The sequence below is a fragment of the Ovis canadensis genome, chromosome 7 (genome assembly GCF_042477335.2).
Source record: "Ovis canadensis isolate MfBH-ARS-UI-01 breed Bighorn chromosome 7, ARS-UI_OviCan_v2, whole genome shotgun sequence".
Classification (NCBI taxonomy): Eukaryota; Metazoa; Chordata; class Mammalia; order Artiodactyla; family Bovidae; genus Ovis; species Ovis canadensis.
Genome location: NC_091251.1, coordinates 33,334,245 through 33,355,280, shown reverse-complemented (window position 1 = coordinate 33,355,280; position 21,036 = coordinate 33,334,245). Strand labels below are relative to the sequence as shown.

Below are 21,036 nucleotides of genomic sequence, written 5' to 3'. Positions count from 1 at the left end.
CCGGGCACCCCTTAGGGCAGGGACGGCAGTAGCTGCAGTCGGCGAAGAGAGAGAGGATAGAGCTGAAAGGGGAAAAGGGAAGGAAAGAGTAGGTCCTTAGAGGTCGTCTGAAAAGTGCGAAGCCAAACTAACCCAAGGGACCGACAGCAAATTGTATCCCTTGTTAAGACACCTCACGGAAGCGCGCCAACGTCTTTTGTAAGCCCCGCCCCTCGCTCATCTAGTCTAGTTCCGTGGTCTCATATTCAGGAAGCACCCGGTTCCCTACATACTCCTCCCACAAGGAGCGGTCGCCCCTACTGGGCTGCGCGCTTTCTCCTCCCCTCAAACCCCTCGCGCACTTTCTCCCGCCCGTCTGTCAATCACCGCGCTCAGCTGTCCAGTAAGCTGGCCAAGAGGGCTGGGCCGTCAGGGCTGTCGCGTGACGTCCGTAATCCGCCGGTCGCGGAGCGGGGAGATGCGTGACGAAGGCGGCGCGTGACGGAGAAGCGGTTAGCCGACGCTGCGGCGGCAGTCCGTGTAAACAAGGCCTCGCGCCGCTGCTGGTCCTGCGACTGCTTCTCGCTGGTGGGTGGTCTCGCGCGTGGCGGTAACCGCAAACTATGTGGGAGGTGCTTCTCGGCTTCCTCCCTGCCTGCCCCCGCTTAGCGTACACACCCCCGGAACACCACGTGGGCGTGAGGCAAGGAAGGGGGGGGGTGTTAGGCCGAATTTTAACCTCATTGGTTGTTGCTGCCACCGGCTCTCGCAAGGGAGTGCTCTAATTGGCCGGCAAGGGGGGCGTCGAGGGGGTCTCTGAGTTCTAAGGCTTCTGATTGGCTAGGTGGGTAAGCTAATGAGGCGCCTTTCCATCCGCGAGGGGTTTTGATTGGTTCGCCGGAGAGGTTACCTGGGAATCCACCCCCACCCCAGGGACTTTGATAGGTGAGTTTGAGGTGGAAAACTGAGAAATTCCTGTTCAAAGGATTTTCACTAGTGAGCTAGGGTCATGCCCTAGGTTTCACTCTGCTTATTTTGCTTCACAGGATTGGGAAAGGTTTGTGTTCCCGAAGCCTTGGGAGTTGTTACAGGCTGAGGAGAAGGGATCTCAATACCTAGGAAGGGTCGCCCTCCTAGAGATAGCTACTATCGATCTCAGGAAACTCTGGTGTTTCTAGAGCAGGCTTTGCTTTCACCAAACCCAAGGAGGTGACAGGAGGAGTCCCCACACAGGACTTAAGGATGCTGTGACCAGAAGATGGGATCACGTAACAGTAGCAGCGCAGGAACTGGGTCCGGAGACCCCTCCGAGGGCTTGCCCCGAAGAGGGGCTGGCCTGCGTAGGAGTGAGGAGGAGGAAGAGGAGGATGAAGATGTGGATCTGGCCCAGGTACTGGCCTATCTCCTACGCAGGTAACTTACCCCTTGGTGTGTCCCCACCAGGCACCACCACAGTCCCTTGATACCAGCTCCCGTCGGGGAAGTTACAGAGAATAGAAAATGGGATCAGCCCAGGATAGCTGTTCTGTTTGAGCAGAACAGCCTTCTCTGCTGGACACTGGCAGCACTCCCCTAGGCAGGGTCAGCAGGATGATTTGCTCTTGTGTTGAGGGGACTATTCAAGGGAGTCTAGCTATGACTACACACATGTAACCTATTTTCCAAGTAAGTAAAAGAAAAAAGAGGGAGGGGTGTCCTGGTGGGAAGGAAGTGCTATGAGGGGTGAAGAAAAGAGTTGGGGAAGTGGGTGTTGAATTTAAATGAAGTCATTGACACATGATATGAGGCCACATGGATTTACTTGAAAAACAAGTTTAAATTAACCTAACTCTAATCCTGTTCCTGAAGAAAGAATGCTTTGAGGGAAGTGACCACTGGCAATTGCCTGGAAAGGGGGTGCAACTGGCTTTGGTTCTTAGCTATGGCTCCTTGAGGGAGAAGGCAGGCTTGAGAATCCCTTCAGAAAACCATGTCCTATGCTAGACTCCTTGGGCAGAGACTCAGAAGGAAATGCTCTCAGAATTTCTAACTCTCTGGGAAGTCAAATCAGTAGATTAGCCAACATCCATGCAATGCTGGGGTTTTCTGCTCCTCTTGTAAGAGTGAAAATTAGCTTCCTGGTGTGTCTTATAGGAGACAAAATAACAGCCACGGTCTAGTCAGCCTCAAACCTCAACATGGGGACAGTACAGGGGTTTGAGGACAAGGTGGTCTATGAACTACATAACCATTGACTCTGAATTTGGTTGGTCTGGGGAAGGGATCCTCCCCTTTATCACGGGGTGGGGGGTCTCTCCACAGAGGCCAAGTGAGGTTGGTGCAGGGAGGAGGTGCAGCAAATTTGCAGCTCATCCAGGCCCTCTCGGACTCAGAGGAAGAGCATGACAGTGCCTGGGATGGTCGTCTTGGAGACCGATACAATCCACCAGGTAAGAGGAAAGACAGACAGAGACCCTAACATCAAAGGATTTCCACTACAAAACTTTAAAAAAAAATTAATTTTGGCAAAAATTGAAAGAAAAAGATGAGATAATTCAAGGAATGAGGGAGTCTTTGCAGCCCCAGTATATTCAGCCACATTGAGAAGGCTGAGCACAGCCTTGCTAACTATCTGCTGGGGCTGGAAAAGACCTAGGATGAAACTTCTCTTTGGTGCTCACAGTGGATGCAACCCCTGACACCCGGGAGCTGGAATGCAGTGAGATCAAGACACAAGTGGAACTGGCCACAGGGCGGCTGGGGCTTAGGCGGGCAGCCCGGGAGCTCAGCTTTCCTCAAATGCTGCACCAGGTAGGCCTCTCCTCATCCAGCCAGTCTGGCAGCAGGACTATTAGTGCAGCCAGAAGCCACAATCCCAGAGAAGAGGGAAGTAAACTTTCCAAGGAAGCCTCAAGTGCTGGAGCTGGAGCACTCTCAACCAGCCTGAGTGGGCATTTGGTGGGACATATTACTATGTGCTGGGTTCATTCCTGTAGCAAGAGCAATATTTTTGGAGGAGGGGGCTTGGTGTGGCTGAGGTGGCCCTCTGTTTCTACTAGCAATATTCCCCAATCCCTTCCTTTAGAGAGAACGGGGCCTCTGCCACCAGGGAAGCTTCTCCCTTGGAGAACGGTCTCGAGTGATGTCTCAGTGAGTATGGGGCTTGGTGGAGAGATTCCAGGGGCCAGATAAGTCTAAACTTTCTTAAACTTTGAAAGCATGAGTGTTAAAGGATTCTCAGGGATATTAAAGTTAGGTTATGTGGGGTTGAGGCTTTGAGAATGAGCAAAGTGGAAAAGTATAGCAATTGAGAGGATGATAGAATGAATCAACGACAAAGGCTTATACCCAAAGCCGGGAAGAATGCCCCTGTACTCACATCCAGCTGTGTTAGGATGCTACTAACTGGGACAAGGAGCCATCCTGAGCTCCTTTTACCCTCACTTTCTTTCTGCTTCCCCAGCTTCTTGCCCAACGATCTGGGCTTCACCGATACCTACTCTCAGAAAGCTTTCTGTGGCATCTACAGCAAAGATGGTCAAATCTTCATGTCTGCCTGTCAAGGTACCATACCCTAGTCCTACCAGCTGCCTTAGAACAAGAGATGTTCCCTCTGACTGATGCTAGAAAGCCCCAGATCCAGGGAGCTCAGACCCTGGCTTAAGGATGCTTAGCTAGAACACATGTTTTGTCCCATGATCAAGGGAAGATTCCACAGATCAGTGGTGAGCGAGAGAGGTCTGACCTAGGGAGGATTCCAGGAGGCTGTTTTCTAATTCTGCCTGATCGCCACTCACACAGACCAGACAATCCGACTATATGACTGCCGGTATGGCCGCTTTCGTAAATTCAAGAGCATCAAAGCCCGAGATGTCGGCTGGAGCGTCTTGGATGTGGCCTTCACCCCTGATGGGAACCATTTCCTTTACTCCAGCTGGTCCGATTACAGTGAGTGTGCCCCAGACCTCCATGGTCTCTCCAGCTGGGGACCTGAGGTCTCCAAACACCCATCTCCTCCGTGCCATGACTCCATGCCTTTTCCTGGACAAATTACTCCCCAGGTCCAACTTCCTTCCCATTTGTTCTATCTCTTCCCTGGCTCTACCCTCCTTACCTCAGCCCTGAAAGATTCTTGTTTCTCTTGCTTCTCTTAGTTCATATCTGCAACATCTACGGGGAGGGAGACACACACACTGCCCTGGATCTAAGGTACTGGCTTCCCTTACTGGTCAGACTCATCAGAAACTACTCAAGAAAGGCTCTCTAGGAGCATACCTCTTGAACTGGAACTCCCACTTAGAGGGGAAAGTACACTGGTTGCAAGTTTCTCTGTGTGGACTTCTGGGAGGGAACCACCCAGCCTGTCAGCCAGAGGACCAGGATAAATAGATGGCTGCAGGATTCTTCTTGGTTCCTCACTGAGGTGCCCCACATTCTGGCATGTGTGCTGGCGGGATTTCTTTTCCCCTCAGCAGTGTGCCTCACGGCCCTTGTCACATTCTGTGGATTAACCTGGGCTAAAGGGAAGTTCACTTAATGCAGCTCCTCCTTGTCTCTTTTCAGGCCAGATGAACGTCGCTTCGCTGTATTCTCCATCGCTGTCTCCTCAGATGGACGAGAAGTGCTAGGAGGGTGAGTGTTTGTGGGGATGCCCCCAGAACTTAATGAGATAGAAATTCTCCCAGAAACGGGCTCTACCATTACAGAGACTATAGTAGATACCCGTACCCAGGCAGCTGTGGAGAACAACCAGGACTTCTCCAGGGCCAAGATTTATGTGTGGCTTCACTTCTCAAGCACCATTTCTCCAGCACGAGATGGGAGGTCACAGCTAACTCTTCTCCCACCTCCTGTATAAGAAGACACAAGGGCTTGCCCCTTAGCGGGACTTCGAGACACAGTGTCTCCAGAGCACATGTAGCATGGGTCCTCTCGATTCTGGCTCCAAAGCCCTCTTTATCGCCTCCCCTTCAGGGCCAATGATGGCTGCCTGTACGTCTTTGATCGAGAACAGAACCGGCGGACCCTTCAGGTATTGCTCCCGAGATTTCAAGCCCCCGCCTCCTGGTCCTTGGCTTGTTGGAAGACCTAGAAAGAGGTTGTAAACATTCTGGTCCCTTTCTCCCCTAGATTGAGTCCCATGAGGATGATGTGAATGCGGTGGCCTTTGCTGATGTCAGCTCCCAAATCCTGTTCTCCGGGGGTGACGATGCCATCTGCAAAGTGTGGGATCGACGCACCATGAGAGAAGATGACCCCAAGCCTGTGGGCGCACTTGCCGGACATCAGGACGGCATCACTTTCATTGACAGTAAGGTGGGTGCAGAGGCAGGACCGCACAGCCAGGCGACTGAGTTGTGCTATCAAAGCAAACAGGTGTGGCAACTCTCCAAGCTCCACCTTTAGCCACGGTTTGCAAGATCAGCACCATCCACAAGGAGCGGGGCTTTCTGTACAAGAAAAGTAGAAGACAATCTGATCCAAGGTAGAACAGGAGCCAGTCAGTGTGCTGGACAAAGAAGGGGAAGCCTAGCCAGGGTGTGTGGCCCGTGGTAGGAAACCAATGGCGAGGCCCACCTGGGTGAAGAGAGAGGAAACCAAAGAGCAGCCTGCGTTCATACCGCTCAACTGAGAGGGGGGGCTCTGATCCTCCTTATCCATCCTGGATTCACAGGGTGATGCCCGATATCTCATCTCCAACTCCAAAGACCAGACCATCAAGCTCTGGGATATCCGGCGTTTTTCTAGCCGGGAAGGCATGGAAGCCTCTCGCCAGGCTGCCACACAGCAAAACTGGGACTACCGCTGGCAGCAGGTGCCCAAAAAAGGTGAGAGCAGAAGCGGGACCTGAGGTCTGGAGAGTGAAGAGTCAGGAGTGCTAGTTAAAGTATTTAACCTGTGGTAAGGCCCAGTGTGGGCATGGTGGATGAAGCTGGGACCCCTCTCCTGACGCCCCCTTGCCAGGCATTAACTCTTTGTTTGCTGAACCGTGGGAAAGTCAGGAGTTACCAATGTGGGAACTGGGGATCACTCACTCCAAGCCAATGGATACGAAAATACTGCAGCATCTTGACAATCAGCAGAGCCATACTGGCGTATATCACCTGACTGTTTGGTGGGGAAAGAGACACCAGTTGGGGATTGGAAAGAGGACTGTCTATGAGCATCATTGTTTGCTGAGGACTGGTGATAGAGGAGAATCCAGACTCCCTAACCCCGGGTTTGCCCTGCATCCCTCCCCAGCCTGGCGGAAGCTGAAGCTCCCAGGGGACAGCTCCTTGATGACCTACCGGGGCCACGGGGTGCTGCACACCCTCATCCGTTGCCGATTCTCCCCCACCCACAGCACCGGCCAGCAGTTCATCTACAGTGGCTGCTCCACTGGCAAAGTGGTCGGTAAGGACTGGGTCAGACCAGGGGGTCTCGGGAAGGGCAGGAATGTTCCCCCGGCATTCTACCTGTGAGCACCAGTGAGCACCTTAAGAAATCCAGTGAGAACTATAATGAAATTTCATTTAGCCTGAGGCAGGGTGGCTTAAACAGAGAAAGAGAAAACATTCTATTCATTAGCATTTTAAATTAAGAAAGGAACACAGAATTCTAGTCAGTAAATATACTAGATCACCAAAAATATACACGGTTCTGTTTTTTAATCAGTCAGGGAAGAGATTACAGATGAAAGGTAGGAGGGAACAGAGACAGAAAGAATGACACAAAAAGCAAGTCGTAAAAGATGTACAGCCACTGAAGCAGGAGGAATGCATGAAAAGAAACAGACACGGATGGATGGAGCCTAAGACAGAGCCTAAGATAGACCTAGGGAGGTGCTGAGATGAAGGCCCATCCAGGGAGAGAGGAAGGCACACCCGAGTCCAGAAGAGGAGCAGCAGGTTTACAAGTCTATGGAGACAGGCCCATGTTCACCTTTGTGGTGTCTCCCATATCTTGTGAGCTTTCCAAAAAATGGCTGCTTTAAAGCCACATTTCATTTTCTTAACTGTTGACCCTGTAACATTTAGCTAAGGGCCAGAGATACCCAGGCTCTGCTAGATCATACTCTCAACCTGAGGTAGGGAAAAGAAACTAACAGCATCCCCAGATGTGGGCTTTGTTCCTCTGGGAAGGTGGGAGGTTGCCTGAGAGGCAGGGAGAGATGAGGGATGGCTGGAAGGTTTTCTGGCTGCCCTTCTCCACTCTGGCCTTCCCCGGACAGTGTACGACCTCCTCAGTGGCCACATCGTGAAGAAGCTGACCAGCCACAAGGCCTGCGTGCGTGACGTCAGCTGGCACCCCTTTGAGGAGAAGATTGTCAGCAGTTCGGTGAGGATGCTAGAGTGAGGGTGGCCAGCGTGTGTCTGGGACCGAGTGAGGGCAGCGTCCCCTGACTGCTTGCCATCTTCTACCCTGCAGTGGGACGGGAATCTGCGTCTGTGGCAGTACCGCCAGGCTGAGTACTTCCAGGATGACATGCCAGAGTCGGAGGAGCACCCCAGCACCCCTGCCCCAATGTCCCACCCCTCTACAGCCTTTTCCTCGCCCCAGTAGATCTGACCTCCAGGCCCAGTCATGGGTGAGCCTCTTCACCAGCTCTCCACCTTCTCCTTCTTTTCTCCCCTATGGGGGATCTTTGAGGACTCACTGGCACTGGCTGGGGAGAAACAGAATCCCAGGCTTTGGGCCCCTAGCTGACCCCTGGGAGAGCCTCCCCTTGGGGTAGTGTGGTCCTCTCACATGCTTACACTCAATCATCTTGGACCTCTGTCTCTGGCCGGGGTCTGGCAGGACTGCCATTATCTGATCAGCAGGAGAACTATCCTGAGTGTTTTTAATCATGTTTGGATGTTAAGTGTTAGCTCCTAGAGTAGATGCCTGGGGCCAGGTCTGAACTGTGCCATCAGCAAGGCCCATTGCCCAGGCCTTCACATTGAGGATTAGTTAGACTGGTCAGTCAGAGGGCCAGGAGTGCTGGCCTTTGTTCCAGAGGTCCTAACGGCTAGAGCTCTAGCCCCTCAGGGAGAGGGGGATGGATAAGCACCCTCCCACGGCAGGAATTATGTCTTCTCTCTCATGCGTCTGGGTCTTTGGGGTGGGCAGGCTATGGTGTGAGAGGCTCTGTGTGGCCCCACACAGGGCAGGTCCTCCCCCTCCCAGAATGTTCCATCATGCCAGAGGCCAGCAGCTTCAAGGAGGGATGTTGAAGTAGGACTCCTTTGTCCTATCACTGGCTTTGGCTCCCTCAATAAACTGTGGGAACCTGGCTCAGCATCTGTCTGTCTCTCTCTTTATCCTGTTGCAAATCTTTTATCCTCTCACTTTAAGAAAATGGTTTCAACAAAGCTTTCAGATATGCTCCTCTGTTAGAGAAATCACTGCTTTGATGCCCGAAGATGAAAGGGAATACCAAAATCATTTGTTAACTGAGCTTTGCAACAGGGAGTCCCTCACCAACCTCAGAAACTTCTCAGCAAATGGAAATTGAGATAATAGGAAGTAAACACGTTTTGGGCTTCCCTGGTGGCTCAGATGGTAAAGCGTCTGCCTGCAATATGGGAGAGCTGGGTTCGATTCCTGGGTCGGGAAGATCCCCTGGAGAAGGAAATGGCAATCCACTCCAGCACTCTTGCCTGGAAAATCCCATGGACGGAGAAGCCTGATAGGCTACAGTCCATGGGGTCGCAAAGAGTCGGACACGACTGAGCGACTTCACTTTCACTTTCACTTTCAAACACGGTTTAGATGAGAACCCGGAACACCCACATCAGCTCTGCCCTGGAGCTGGTCCAGTCTATGGAAAGAAGTAGCCCAGAGCCAGAGATCACCTGGTGGGCACTGATGGCAGGCCCCATCTGGGCACTTCACACTCAGGACTTCACCCATTCTCACAGCACCCTTTTTTCCAGGTGAGGAAATGGAGGCATACAGCGGTCAGCCACCATGCCTCAGGGCAAACCCATGGTGTGGACAATAGGCGAGCAGCTTGGCCTCACCTTCCCCATTATCTCTAAGGCAGTTCTGGAACCAGAATGCACACCTCCAAGGGGTCTTAGAGACACAGCAAGGGATTAAGAGATGTACGTGTTCAACAGCAAAACACTTTTAAAAGAATAAATTGTCCAGATGCTTGGCCTCCAGGTGATCTCTTTCCTCCAGTTGACCCACCTGCATGAAACCATCACATGGATCTCTACTGGTCCTTTCATCTCCCCTCTGCCTCTTCGCCCAGGAGGGACTCCCTGTTGCAAAGCTTAGTTAATAAATGATACCTATCTCTACCCCCTAACACCCAGAGATGCCACCCATCTCACCCAGAACTGTTTTACCTCCAGGATGCTAGAAGGAGATGCCAACTAAAATGATTAGTGTCCTCAAATCCTCATTTAATCAAGACCCCAAGGGCCATCTGTTCTCATTAAGAGATGCATTTCCAATACAATCTTATTGTATTATTATCAAACTCTGAAAGTTTTGTTGTACAAATAATATATTTTGTGCTACTAACAATTTTGAAATTTGTACTAATTTATATGGAAATTCAATACAGAAGAAAAAAATTCAACTTATGGTCACAGGAAATGTGTAAAAATTGTTTCAAATCATCTACTCTTTTTTTTTGGCAGAGACTTATGTATGATCAATGAAGATTTTCAGGCATAAAAACATATTAGGATAAATTCTGTAGGGAGAATAGAATGGAAATATAATTTCTGTTAAGATCTTGTCACATTTTTAAAATGAAAAATGGTGAGGTATATAATCACTAGTGTTGTGAAAGTGTTAGTCGAGTGGCCGTGTCCAACTCTCTGCAACCCCATGGACTGTAGCCCACCAGGCTCCTCTGTCCATGGGGTTCTCCAAGCAGGAACACTGAGTGGGTAGCCATTCCCTTCTCTAGGGGATCTTCCTGACCCAGGGATCAAACCCTGGTCTCCTTTGTTGTAGGCAGATTTTTTACCGTCTGAGCCACCAGGGAAGGAGTTATATAGATAGCTTTATTTTTGAAAAGTAAGTATATATAATACACTAGATATTTTGTCCTTTGCAGCTATTTAAAACTGCAATGAAAAACTCTGTGTCAGCTTAAAAATGTGTGAGTGCTTCTGGAGGTCCTCAGGTATAGAGCCCCTGAGCACATGCTATGTCGAGGTATGGGAAATGGAATCTGGAAGGATCCTAATTGGTTAATCCATCTTGGTCAGTTTGCAGATGATGGCACTGAGGACCAAGGAGGGTTAGTTTATTTTCTCAAAGTCACAGAGTTGGGCCAGAACCCAGGTACCCTTTCTTGCTCATCCCTTTCACTACTTCATGAGCCTCCACAAAGGTAGCCCCTGAAATCCCATTTCTCAAATCTCATTTTGAGAAATGAGAAGACAAATAGGGATCTCAAAATAGTTACTGAATGAATAACAGGGACTTCGCTTGGGTAAGCTGCTCACCACCCTATGGCTCCAGCCTCAGTGGTCAGGCTTGGAGGCCACATTCTATGTGTGGCCAAGCCCCAAGGTAATTGAGGGGCACAACCCCAAGGATTTGATGGACTCCAGACTGGGGATTTTCCTCCTAGGGTCTCCTCCACCCCCTATCATGTGGGAGTGAACTTGATCTTTGGGGCTCTGAGAGGCCAACCTGTGTGGGGTTGGGGTGACTTTGGCTGACCAAATAGGGACAAGCAGACCCAAGCAAGCTGTGGACAAAAACAGCCCTGAACCACAGGAGTGACCCTGAAACCTGAACATGGTTTGACCTAGAGACATAGGACCTAAAGTCAAGGGACACAGACTAACAGGGAAGGAACAAGGCCGTTGTCAGGAAACACCCAAAGTGAGAACCCTGCTGACATGGCAACCCTCAGCCCTGGCCCCTCACTGCCCCCCGCCCCTCTCCCCCGCCTGCCAGCTGCCAACAGGGCTCTGCCCTGTGTCTGCCACACCTGTCACTGCCTGTCCTTGTCCAGGGGGGGCCCCATCAGCCCCTCCTCAGCTGCTCAGCAGAGCAAGCAGTTAGCGGGGAGGGGAGGGAACATGGAGCGGGGGCCGGTGGTGGGGGCAGGGCGGGGGGCCGGGGCCCGGATCCGGGCCCTGCTGGGCGGCCTGGTCAGGGTGCTGCTCTGGGTGGCCTCTGCCTTGCTGTACTTTGGAAGCGAACAGGCTGCCCGCCTCCTGGGAAGCCCCTGCTTACGTCGCCTCTACCATGCCTGGTTGGCAGCAGTGGTCATCTTTGGGCCCCTTCTGCAGTTCCACGTCAACCCTCGGACCATCTTCGCCAGCCACGGCAACTTCTTCAACATGTGAGTCCACTCAAGGCTGGGGGCGCTGGCTGCCTGGGCTCAGGGATCCCGGCTTCCTCCAGGTTTCTGTCCTCCTGCCAGTGTGAGACACTAAAAATAGACTAGGAGGTTGAGGAGAAAGTCAGGGGGGAGGGGGACAGAGCCGGGGGGTACAGGAGCAGGGCCGAAGAGGAAATGTGGACCCTAGAAAGCTGAATGGACCTCTAAGGAGATGGCCAAGTTCAAGTGGCTGTGGGAGAAGAGGGAAGAGGGCACAGAAAACAACAGGGGGTGATATTGCGACTGGAGACAGAGCCAGGCTGGGAACACACAGGGAGCGATGGGACTGAGGGGCCTCAATAGCCTTTCCTCTTTTCTGCCCACAGAAAGTTTGTGAATTCGGCGTGGGGCTGGACCTGCACCTTCCTGGGGGGCTTTGTGCTGCTGGTGGTCTTCCTGGCTACACGGCGCGTGGCAGTGACTGCCCGGCACCTGAGCCGGCTGGTGGTGGGGGCAGCTGTGTGGCGGGGGGCCGGCCGGGCCTTCCTGCTCATCGAGGACCTGACCGGCTCCTGCTTCGAGCCTCTGCCTCAGGGCCTGCTGCTCCACGAGCTGCCGGATCGCCGCAGCTGCCTAGCGGCTGGCCACCAATGGCGGGGCTACACGGTCTCCTCCCACACCTTCCTGCTCACCTTCTGCTGCCTGCTCATGGCCGAGGAAGCAGCAGTGTTCGCCAAGTATCTGGCCCATGGGCTGCCTGCCGGCGCACCCCTGCGCCTTGTCTTCCTGCTCAACGTGCTGCTGCTGGGCCTCTGGAACTTCTTGCTGCTCTGCACCGTCATCTATTTCCACCAGTATACTCACAAGGTGGTGGGGGCCGCAGTGGGTACCTTTGCCTGGTACCTCACCTATGGCAGCTGGTATCATCAGCCCTGGTCTCCAGGGAGCCCCGGCCATGGGCTCTTCCCTCGCCCCCACTCCAGCCACAAGCATAACTGAAAGGAATAAAGTCACATCAGACCTAGCTCCGGCTCTGTTCATCACTGGGTTGGCAGGACCTGTAAAGGGTGGATAGGGTAAGAAGAGAGTATAATAGTCGCCAGGGTTCCCCAGTCATTCCTTGCTGTCACTGACCTTGAATGTCCTTATGCTTGACCCCTGTCCCTCCTATTGTCCTTTCAGTTTCCTGGTCTCTGCAGACATCAAGATATCTGGGGCTCTGATGTCAAAGACTGGCACTGCCAGGGCAGGTAACAGTGTCCTCAGGGATGGGCAACATTCCCACTAAACAGATGCTCCATCTCCAGCTTGGTTGATTTGTTTTTCCTGCCTCCAGCACTGAATCCCCCCTAACCATCCTCAGGGGCCTTTCTATCTGGGCACCCTACTCAGCCTCCCTTTCTACCCTGTCTTTCCAAAGAGGGTCTATACATGCTTATTTTCTTAAAAGATGTTCATTGAGCCAAGCATAGTTCTTTGCCATGTGAATAAGAAAGACAAAGTTTTTGCTGTTTGGGGGCCCGTGGGTTACTACCTGATGATAAACTTACAAATAATAATACTATTGTGCTTACTCTGTATCAGGCACCATTCTACGTATCTATAAATTCTTTATATAAATTCACATATTTAGCCCTCACAACAACACCATGAGTTAGGAGTGTTCCCACTGTACATTTGTGAAAATGGAAGTGCAGAGCTAAGTAAGTTTTTCACAACTAGTAAATATTGGAGCTAGAATTATTAACCCAGGCAGTATGGATCTGTTGTTTGTGCTCTAAAACAGAGATCAGCAAGCAACAGTCCTGTGGCCACTGTTTATATGGCCTGAGAGCTAATAAATGATTTTACATTTTTTAATGGTTGAAAAAAAAGAATATTTCATAACAGGTGAAAATTACATGAAATTGAAATGCCACTGTCCATATGGCACCCTACTCCAGTACTCTTGCCTGGAAAATCCCATGGATGGAGAAGCCTGGTAGGCTGCAGTCCATGGAGTCGCTAAGAGTCAGACACGACTGAATGACTTCACTTTCACTTCTCACTTTCATGTATTGGAGAAGGAAATGGCAACCCACTCCCGTGTTCTTGCCTGGAGAATCCCAGGGATGGGGGAGCCTGGTGGGCTGCCGTCTATGGGGTCGTACAGAGTCGGACACCACTGAAGCGACTTAGCAGCAGCAGTCCATAAATAAAATTTTAGGGTAACTAGCCACACTCATTTATTTAACTATATAGCTGGTTTCCTGCTACAATGGCAGAGTTGAGTAGTTGCTACAGGTACTACAAAGCCTAAAATATTTACTATATGGTCTTTGACAGAAAAAGTTTGCCAACTCCTGCTCTAAACCACACTATCCTCAAAAAAGAAACTAACTTCATAGAGATAGTGCTGTGAAGGTACTAAAACAGGCTGCTTTCTAATAGACTTGGAGGGAGTTATAAGCAGAGTTCTTTCTGAAGAAGTGATATCTAAGCTGAGAACAGAATGACATCCTGAGGCAGGGTAGGTTGTGTCAGGCAAAGGGATTAGCAAGAGCAAAGGCCTTGAGGCAGGAATGAACAACGCTGGCAGGTCTGAGAAACAACTGGAAAGTCCAGGTATTTATAACTGAAAAGAGGGAGAAAACAGTGGGAAGCAAAGTTGAAGGGGAACAGGTGCCAGATAGGCCTTTTGGACCAGGAAAGTCCTTTGGATTCTAAGGTCAACAGGAAGTTGAGAACGTTTTAAGCAAGAGCAAGGTGGAATCCTGCTGCTGCGTGGTGAGTGGGTTACAGAGGAATGGAGTCCACAAGGGTCTTAAGAGAGCTGACCAGGTCCTGTGATGGGATGATGCCAGAGTCTGAACGTCACTGCGTGGGCCAGACGATGCCCGTGGAGCTAGGGGTCCAAGCTGGCAGGGCAAAGGAAGGGAAGCCAAGTCTTGCTTCACCACCCAGAAGAGAGGCAGATAAGGCTAATCACTGTCCCAGGCGGCGCTGGGAAGAGAGCCCGAGGTCTGGGGCAGGGGGCGGGAGGGGCGGGGAATCCTGAGGCGGGCCCCGGCCTCGTGGCCGGGGAGGCGGGGCGTCGAGGGGAGGGTGGGGCAGGTGGGCGGAGTCGTGGGCGGGGAATCGAAAGACCGACAGCGATGGGGATGCGGGGAGGCGGAAAGGCGCCTCTCCGACTCTAGGGGGAGCCCCGGCTGGGCTACCTCCCGGCACTCAGCTCCTCGCCTCTCTCTGGTCTGTCCCCGCCTCCTCTAGTACCTCCACTCCCACTACCCAGGAAGGCCGTGCGGGGAGCGAGCGCTGCTTTCACTTTCCCTTCCCCGTGCCCACTCCTCGCTCCGCGTGCTTCGCCAGGCCCCTACCCCGGCCATGGCCACGCTCAGGGTCCTGCCCGAAGCCCAAGCCAAGGTGAGCGCTGCGGGTTCTAGGAAGGGCCCATCAGGGAGGGGTGCCTCCGAGACACTGAAGGAGTCCGTGACCCGCCCCTCAGCCCCTCGAGTAGGGGTCAGTCATCCGAACACTCATGGGCCCCGTGCCCAGAGCACCTGAGCCCGGAGAGCCCCGCCAGGTCTGCCTGCGGGAGGAGAGGCGAGGCGGCCGAGGTTCAGCGGGGTGAGGTGAAGCGGAGCCCTGGCGTGAAGGGGAAATCTGCTGGCCTGGCGCCCGGGCCCACACACAGACGGGGTTCGGGCTCTGCCCTGCCACCATGGGAGGCCCCGCGTCCATTCCACAGGGCACTCCGACCCTGCCCCAGTCGCAGCAGCTCTCTTACATCCCTCCTCCCACTGCCCACCGAGGGATCTGTTCCCTCTTGAACAGTTCGCCCTTCACTTCCAGGAATGTTATTCCCCAAATCCCACCGCACCCAAGTCACCCCATGCAACCCTAAGGGTTCTCGAATAAACTGGCCATAAAGCCAAATTCTGAAGGGCTGCTTGTGTCCCACAGGTGGATGTGTTCCGTGAAGACCTATGTACTAAGGTAAGACCTGCGTGGTCATCACCCCACCCCTCCCCAAGCCCACTGCTCAGCCCTCCTTTGCTAGGCAGCGGCAGCCCTTCCTTCACTGCTTAGGAAGGGAATTTGATTCTGACCCCCATCCTCCCTTACCGTTACCCTACACACAGACAGAGAACCTGCTCGGGAGCTATTTTCCCAGGAAGATTTCTGAGTTGGATGCATTTTTAAAGGTACTGGGGCTGGGCAGGGAGTAGAGGCCAAAGGGAGAGCTTCAGGGGCTGTGAGAGTGAGGAGGTGAGAGCTCGCCCCTGCCTCCAGCCCTTCTCCCACCCTGCACCAGGAGCCAGCTCTCAATGAAGCCAACCTGAGCAATCTGAAGGCCCCATTGGACATCCCAGTGCCTGATCCAGTCAAGGAGAAAGAGAAGGAGGAGCGGAGGAAACAGCAGGAGGCAAGATGGGAATTCCTGGGAGGAGGGACCCAACCCGGGGAAAAATCAGCCTCAGGCCTGACTCCCAAGAGCCTCCCTTTCCCTGCAGAAGGAAGACAAGGATGAAAAGAAGAAAGGGGAAGATGAAGACAAAGGTATCACTATGGTGGAAGGGACTTGTGTCTCACTTCCCAGGAGCTCCTCCCTAAGGATGCCTTTTCCTTGCCTGGCACAGTCCCAGTCATGTGACTGACCCAGTGCCCACCTCCTAGGTCCTCCATGTGGCCCAGTGAGCTGCAACGAGAAGATTGTGGTCCTCCTGCAGCGCGTAAAGCCTGAGATCAAGGATGTCATTGAGAAGCTCAACCTGGTGAGCCCCCCCACTTCCGTCCACACACTTCAGGTCAAACCCTTTGTCTTCCTTTCTCCCTACCAGTTGGGCATGGCACCTGCCAGGTCTTAGCAGGAGAGGGCACAGCAAGTAAAGCCAGAATTCCAGGCCATGGCATTCAGGACAGACCTGACACACTCCCATTCACTGTGAGCAAGGAAACAAAGGACAGGAAGCTGGGAATTGGGTTTGAGACTGATGGGGCTTCTTTGCCATTCCCTCCTCCCAGGTCACCACCTGGCTACAGCTACAAATACCTCGGATTGAGGATGGGAATAATTTTGGTGTGGCTGTCCAGGTGAGAGCACTGCCCCACTCCTCTGCCAACTTTCTCTCTCCAGTCCTTGCTGCTTTCCACTTTCCCTTCTGCTTTCTTTCCCCAGGAGAAGGTGTTTGAGCTGATGACTGCCCTTCACACCAAGCTAGAAGGCTTCCACACTCAAATTTCCAAGTGAGTCATTGCCCACTGCTCTGCCTCTGGCAGAGACTGAGGCCTCTGCTCCCTCCTCCTCCTGCTCCATACCCTTCTACTTCCCACAGGTATTTCTCTGAGCGCGGTGATGCTGTAACTAAAGCAGCCAAGCAGCCCCATGTGGTAGGTGAGGTCTCAGTCTGGGTGCAAGGGAGGAGGGACACTTGAAGTCAGGCCTGATCCAAGTCTCCCGCAGGGTGATTATCGGCAACTGGTGCACGAGCTGGATGAGGCAGAGTACCGGGATATCCGGCTGATGGTCATGGAGATCCGCAATGCTTATGTGAGGAGGCGAGAGTTGGGGGCGGGCTGAGGCAGCTTTCCCAAGCCACCCACTCCCTGACCCTGCAGGCTGGGGTGAAGGGTTACAAAGTGCAACCTCTCCACAAGGCTAGAAATGGGGTACAGAGCCACTGGGAGCTGGTGGCTGACTCTCTCCTCCCTGGCCCCATAGGCTGTGTTATATGACATCATCCTGAAGAACTTCGAGAAGCTCAAGAAGCCCAGGGGAGAAACAAAGGGAATGATCTATTGAGACCCTCTTCTCATTCTGTGATGGCTCCAGCAGAGACCTTCTGACTTTTACAGGGGACTCCAGACTTTCCCCACCTTCTGCCTGTTGGTTTCTCCCTCACCTTTGCCTCCCAGGCACAATAAACATAGTCATACCATTGCCCAACAGCCCAAGTCTCTTTATTGGATCCTGAGCCTCCCCTCTGGCCCTGGCTCAGGTATTTCCATTTGTGGGACCAACCCACTGGGTGATCTGGGCGTTGAGCTGCTGGTTGGTCCAATCCTCTCGGATGTCATCAAGGTGGCAGTCAAAGTCCACAAGGTGCTGGTGGGCCCGGCCCTCTAGTAATGCTCCCACCATCTGCCGTGACTCTTCCCAGTCCCTCCACATCACTCTGAAATAATAACCTCCATGGCAGTCAAACTCAGCAGAGAGCGGGGCCAGGTTAGGTCTAGAGAAGGACCCTTGGGACAGAACCAACAACAGAGGAGGCTCAGGAGCTGTGGGCTTCCAAGAAGAGGTGGAAGGAGAGGGGCACTCACAAGTTCTTGTCCTTGGGGACCCAGCGGAGACCATGGTTCTCCAGGACGATAACTGGGGGCACGTGAGGCTGGGGTACCAGTTTCTGATTATCCAACTGTGTGGACAAGGAAGGGCTGGTGAGGGTTTCAAGGGTTCCCCCTTCCTCCTTTCTTTCCAACTCCCCATTCTGAAAACCAAGCCTCACCATAATAAGTACTGCATCAGGGAAGAATTCAGCAATCCGCCCAGCGATTTTCAAGGCCAGGGGCCCAGGGCTGTGTAGAGGGAAGATCAGAGGTGTGAGGAGCATACTGCGGGCAGACTGCATCCATCTGAGCTGGGCCTCCCAGGTCTCAAAGACGTGGATGCAGCGATGGCCTTTCCCTGTATCTGGCCTGGGGGCACCCGGCCTACTTGATGCTTTATGCATGACTGCCTGATGCTGCAGTGCTGTGGGAAACAGGTGCTCAGACACTGCTGGTGAGAGTGGAAATCTACGATGGTCTTTTTGTAGAGTAATTTGGCATAACCATCCAAACTTCTATTGTATACTATACATATGCTAGCCCAGAAATTCTACTTATAAAGAATTTACTGTATTAATAGGACAGTGTCTGTAATAACAAAAAAAAATGGAAACCACCTCAATGTTTAATGTAAAGCATTAAATTAATTATGGTACGCCCATATTCATACTATATAGCTGTTAGGTTAAGGTAGCTATTAGTGTAGAGATGGGAAGATGTCAGATATTTATTAAGGAGGGAAAATCAAATTACAAAACAGTATAGTTTGACCCGAATACTTGATTATAACTAGATAGCTTTTTCTATATATATAGTTGACCCTTGAACAACGATGGGGTTAGGGGCACAGAGCCTTCAGCAGCTGAAAATCTGCTGATAACTTTACAGTGGGCCTTCCCTATTCTGGATTCCACATTGGAATTCAACCAACCTTGGGTCCTGTAGTACTGTAGTACTTAGTGAAAAATTTTTGCCTGTTTGTGGCCCCAGGTAGTTCAAGCCTGTGTCGTTAAATGGTGAACTGTATACATAAAAAGAAACCTCCTTTAAAAAAATAAAAATTTCCAGTTGAGCTTTCTTTGTTTTCAGCACTTGTTGGGGCGGGACGGCGGTGGGGGGGCATCTCAGTTACAGCAGGTTTCAGACTGATATTGTCTTACCCACCCCCACCTAGCTCCTTCAGAAAAATAGCTTCTTTATATTTCCTCACTGCGTACGCAGCCTAGTGCCTGCTCTACAGTGCCTAAGCCTTGAATTAAGGGAAGATGGAAGGAATGACCAAGAGAGGTTCTCTTGACACCCGCCACCCCATAACCCTTAGCCTTCTGCCTCTGGCTACCCCACTCACCTCTGGTCGTCCAAAGCTGCATTGGCATGGTAGTACCCTGCCACTACCAGCCCGGCCTGCGCGCCCCACACATCCACCTGCCATGGGAAAGGGGCCATCAGTAACTAAATCGTGCCGCCCGCCCTGTGGGTGCGCACTACTGCCAAGAAACCAGGGATGGGCTTGGGCTAGGGGTGTTAGGGGATTTCGCGGTGATTTCGCGGTGGTCGATGGGCGTCCGGCGGCACCTGGTTGAGTGCGACCTCCAGCATGACAGACAGGGCCAGGTGGCTGTGGAACAGGGGCACACAGTCGGTGAGGCACAGGCATTCTCCCGACCGCGGCGCCGGCGCCAGCAACAGCCCGTTGACAGCGGCATGCGGATACCGGGCGGCGTGCAGGCTCATCTTCACGTAGGCCCGGGCCGAGATCTCCACCTCCCCCATGGCGAGCGGAGCCCCAGCTCGCGTCCGCGAAGCCCCCTCCAGAGCCCCAGAGCCCTCCTAGGCCCTTCCCCGTGCCCCCTCACTTAGGTTCGACGGTGACGCTGACTCGACTCGAAAGCAGTCGGTCAGCTCAGGCCGACCTCGGCCCGACTCCCGGCCCCCACTTGGCCCGGAATGCAGGCGGCCAAAACGGCATGTTGCAGCACCGAGCTCCGCCACTCCCGCCCCCAAACGGCGCAGCCTGCCACACGCAAAGGCCGGGCTCCGCGTCCGAGCCGCTTCTGGAGTCACGCCCACATGGTACTCTTTGATAGGCTTAGAGGGTATCGTTTTGCCCAATCACCGGTAGTATCCAACCTCGCCCCGCCTTTGACTGGAAACTAGAGAGTTGCCCGCGCGCTGATTGGCTAGGCTGTCCCACTTCGGCTCTTGATTGCAAGATGGCTGCGTCTGTTACCTCTGCTTCCCGTCTATACAGGCCCTGTTGAGCCCTCTGGGTGGAGCCCGCACCCAAGTCGCGAGTCTACAGGAGCCGTGGAATCTCGAACTTAGGTACATAGCGGACCGCATGGTTCCTGCTATGAAATCAATGGGTCTGTATTCTAGAGTGGTGGTTCTGCCACTTACTAAGCCGGGTTACTTTTCGCACTTCAAGTTATCTGGCCCTTGGTTTCCCCGGGGAAGTAATTGCAGAAAGGAGGAGGTAAAGGTCAAAAAGAATTTTATTGACCTATCCTTCCCATAATGTCCTGTGGTATAATTTCCTTCGCCTTAATGCCTTGGAAGTGTTTTTTACCCTCCCAACCCTTGAGAAGAAACCCAACCATCTACCCATAATTTTCGCAGTAAAACCTCATTCTCCCTCTGGGCTTGCCCTGAGCTGATGACAAGGGTTGTACCTTTCTTCATTCCCTGACCTCAGCCGCAGAGCCTTCCAAAGCCTGATTATTCTTGTAAGGACTCTGCCCAAATGCCGTCTCTCCCAGGACACACTCAAGAGACCTCCAGATGGAAATGATCTTACGAAAGTCCCAAATACAGGTTATCTTCATGGCTGATGGCATGTGACAGCCCCCACCCTGTTCTTTAGGATGACTTCCTAAGACTAGGATGGATCTCTAATTCATCTTTGTCTTCCTGGCACCCCTCCCTTTCCTATCACATCATTCACATTTAGTGTCTGGACACAGGTGACACTGAAAGTAAAAGTGTAATTGCTCGGTCGTGTCCAACTGTCTGTTACCCCATGGACTGTTAGCCCACCAGTCTCCTCTGTCCGTGTAATTCTCTAGGCAAGAATCCTGGAGTGTTGTGCTTGCCAAGCACCTGGTCGCCTGAGCTACTTGGACCTGGGAAGGGCACAAAGCGCAGGCCCAACCGAGACTGTGCCTTTGTGGAGTACCCGAGAACCTGAACCTGAGCGGCTTAGACCTGGGAAGTGCATGCAACCCAGGGCCCACTTTAGACAGTTCCCCTGCAGAGCAACCTGGAGCCTGAGCAGTGTAGACCCAGAAAGCACACACGCCGTGAGCGGGGCGGGTTGGGGGGTGGCAAACCCAGTGTGGCCCAGACACTGCGAGCACACCCCACACACGCTAGTGATATTTGTTTGCAGTGTTCCTCCCTCCCCACAGCACAACTGAACAAGTAAGCCTAAAAAAGTGTCCACCACCACCCCCTTGCGTCAGGGTGGAAATCAGACACTGAAGAGACTTGCAAAAGAGGAAGTC

The 21,036-nt window shown here is 52.7% G+C and overlaps 4 protein-coding genes across 30 annotated transcripts; 3 read left to right on the top strand and 1 right to left on the bottom strand.

The window, feature by feature from the left end:
- Positions 1 to 14: 14 nt before the first annotated feature.
- Positions 15 to 11,245, top strand: DCAF11 (DDB1 and CUL4 associated factor 11). Of its 26 annotated transcripts, none has more exons than XM_069595682.1 (16): positions 15 to 567; positions 1,158 to 1,392; positions 2,281 to 2,408; positions 2,642 to 2,769; positions 3,044 to 3,108; positions 3,422 to 3,522; positions 3,760 to 3,906; positions 4,113 to 4,167; positions 4,522 to 4,590; positions 4,933 to 4,990; positions 5,089 to 5,274; positions 5,633 to 5,786; positions 6,202 to 6,354; positions 7,172 to 7,278; positions 7,369 to 7,528; positions 11,164 to 11,245. In XM_069595682.1, the coding sequence occupies exons 2-15, from the start codon at positions 1,238 to 1,240 to the stop codon at positions 7,501 to 7,503; spliced, it is 1,641 nt and encodes a 546-aa protein (XP_069451783.1). In that variant the 5' UTR covers positions 15 to 567; positions 1,158 to 1,237; the 3' UTR covers positions 7,504 to 7,528; positions 11,164 to 11,245. The 26 variants fall into 26 exon arrangements, with proteins under 26 accessions (XP_069451783.1, XP_069451782.1, XP_069451781.1 ...); XM_069595681.1 differs by lacking the exon at positions 11,164 to 11,245 and adding an exon at positions 8,859 to 9,459; XM_069595688.1 differs by lacking the exon at positions 11,164 to 11,245 and adding an exon at positions 8,859 to 9,459 and having other exon boundaries at positions 31 to 567; positions 1,186 to 1,392.
- On the top strand, positions 10,713 to 12,248 carry FITM1 (fat storage inducing transmembrane protein 1). Its single transcript, XM_069595708.1, has 2 exons — positions 10,713 to 11,245; positions 11,611 to 12,248. Exons 1-2 carry the CDS (start codon positions 10,797 to 10,799, stop codon positions 12,221 to 12,223), a joined length of 1,062 nt encoding a protein of 353 aa, XP_069451809.1. The 5' UTR covers positions 10,713 to 10,796; the 3' UTR covers positions 12,224 to 12,248.
- Positions 11,655 to 17,152, top strand: PSME1 (proteasome activator subunit 1). 2 transcript variants are annotated; one of them, XM_069595719.1, is made up of 13 exons: positions 11,655 to 12,300; positions 12,407 to 12,474; positions 14,474 to 14,626; positions 15,167 to 15,199; positions 15,346 to 15,408; positions 15,519 to 15,629; positions 15,718 to 15,763; positions 15,881 to 15,978; positions 16,229 to 16,297; positions 16,383 to 16,450; positions 16,540 to 16,594; positions 16,668 to 16,754; positions 16,926 to 17,152. In XM_069595719.1, the coding sequence occupies exons 3-13, from the start codon at positions 14,588 to 14,590 to the stop codon at positions 17,004 to 17,006; spliced, it is 750 nt and encodes a 249-aa protein (XP_069451820.1). In that variant the 5' UTR covers positions 11,655 to 12,300; positions 12,407 to 12,474; positions 14,474 to 14,587; the 3' UTR covers positions 17,007 to 17,152. The 2 variants fall into 2 exon arrangements, with proteins under 2 accessions (XP_069451820.1, XP_069451819.1); XM_069595718.1 differs by lacking the exons at positions 11,655 to 12,300; positions 12,407 to 12,474 and adding an exon at positions 13,283 to 13,990.
- EMC9 (ER membrane protein complex subunit 9) lies at positions 17,143 to 19,613 on the bottom strand. Its single transcript, XM_069595720.1, has 5 exons — positions 19,109 to 19,613; positions 18,882 to 18,958; positions 17,713 to 17,782; positions 17,528 to 17,622; positions 17,143 to 17,379 (listed from the first exon to the last, which is right to left on the bottom strand). Exons 1-5 carry the CDS (start codon positions 19,304 to 19,306, stop codon positions 17,199 to 17,201), a joined length of 621 nt encoding a protein of 206 aa, XP_069451821.1. The 5' UTR covers positions 19,307 to 19,613; the 3' UTR covers positions 17,143 to 17,198.
- Positions 19,614 to 21,036: the final 1,423 nt, after the last annotated feature.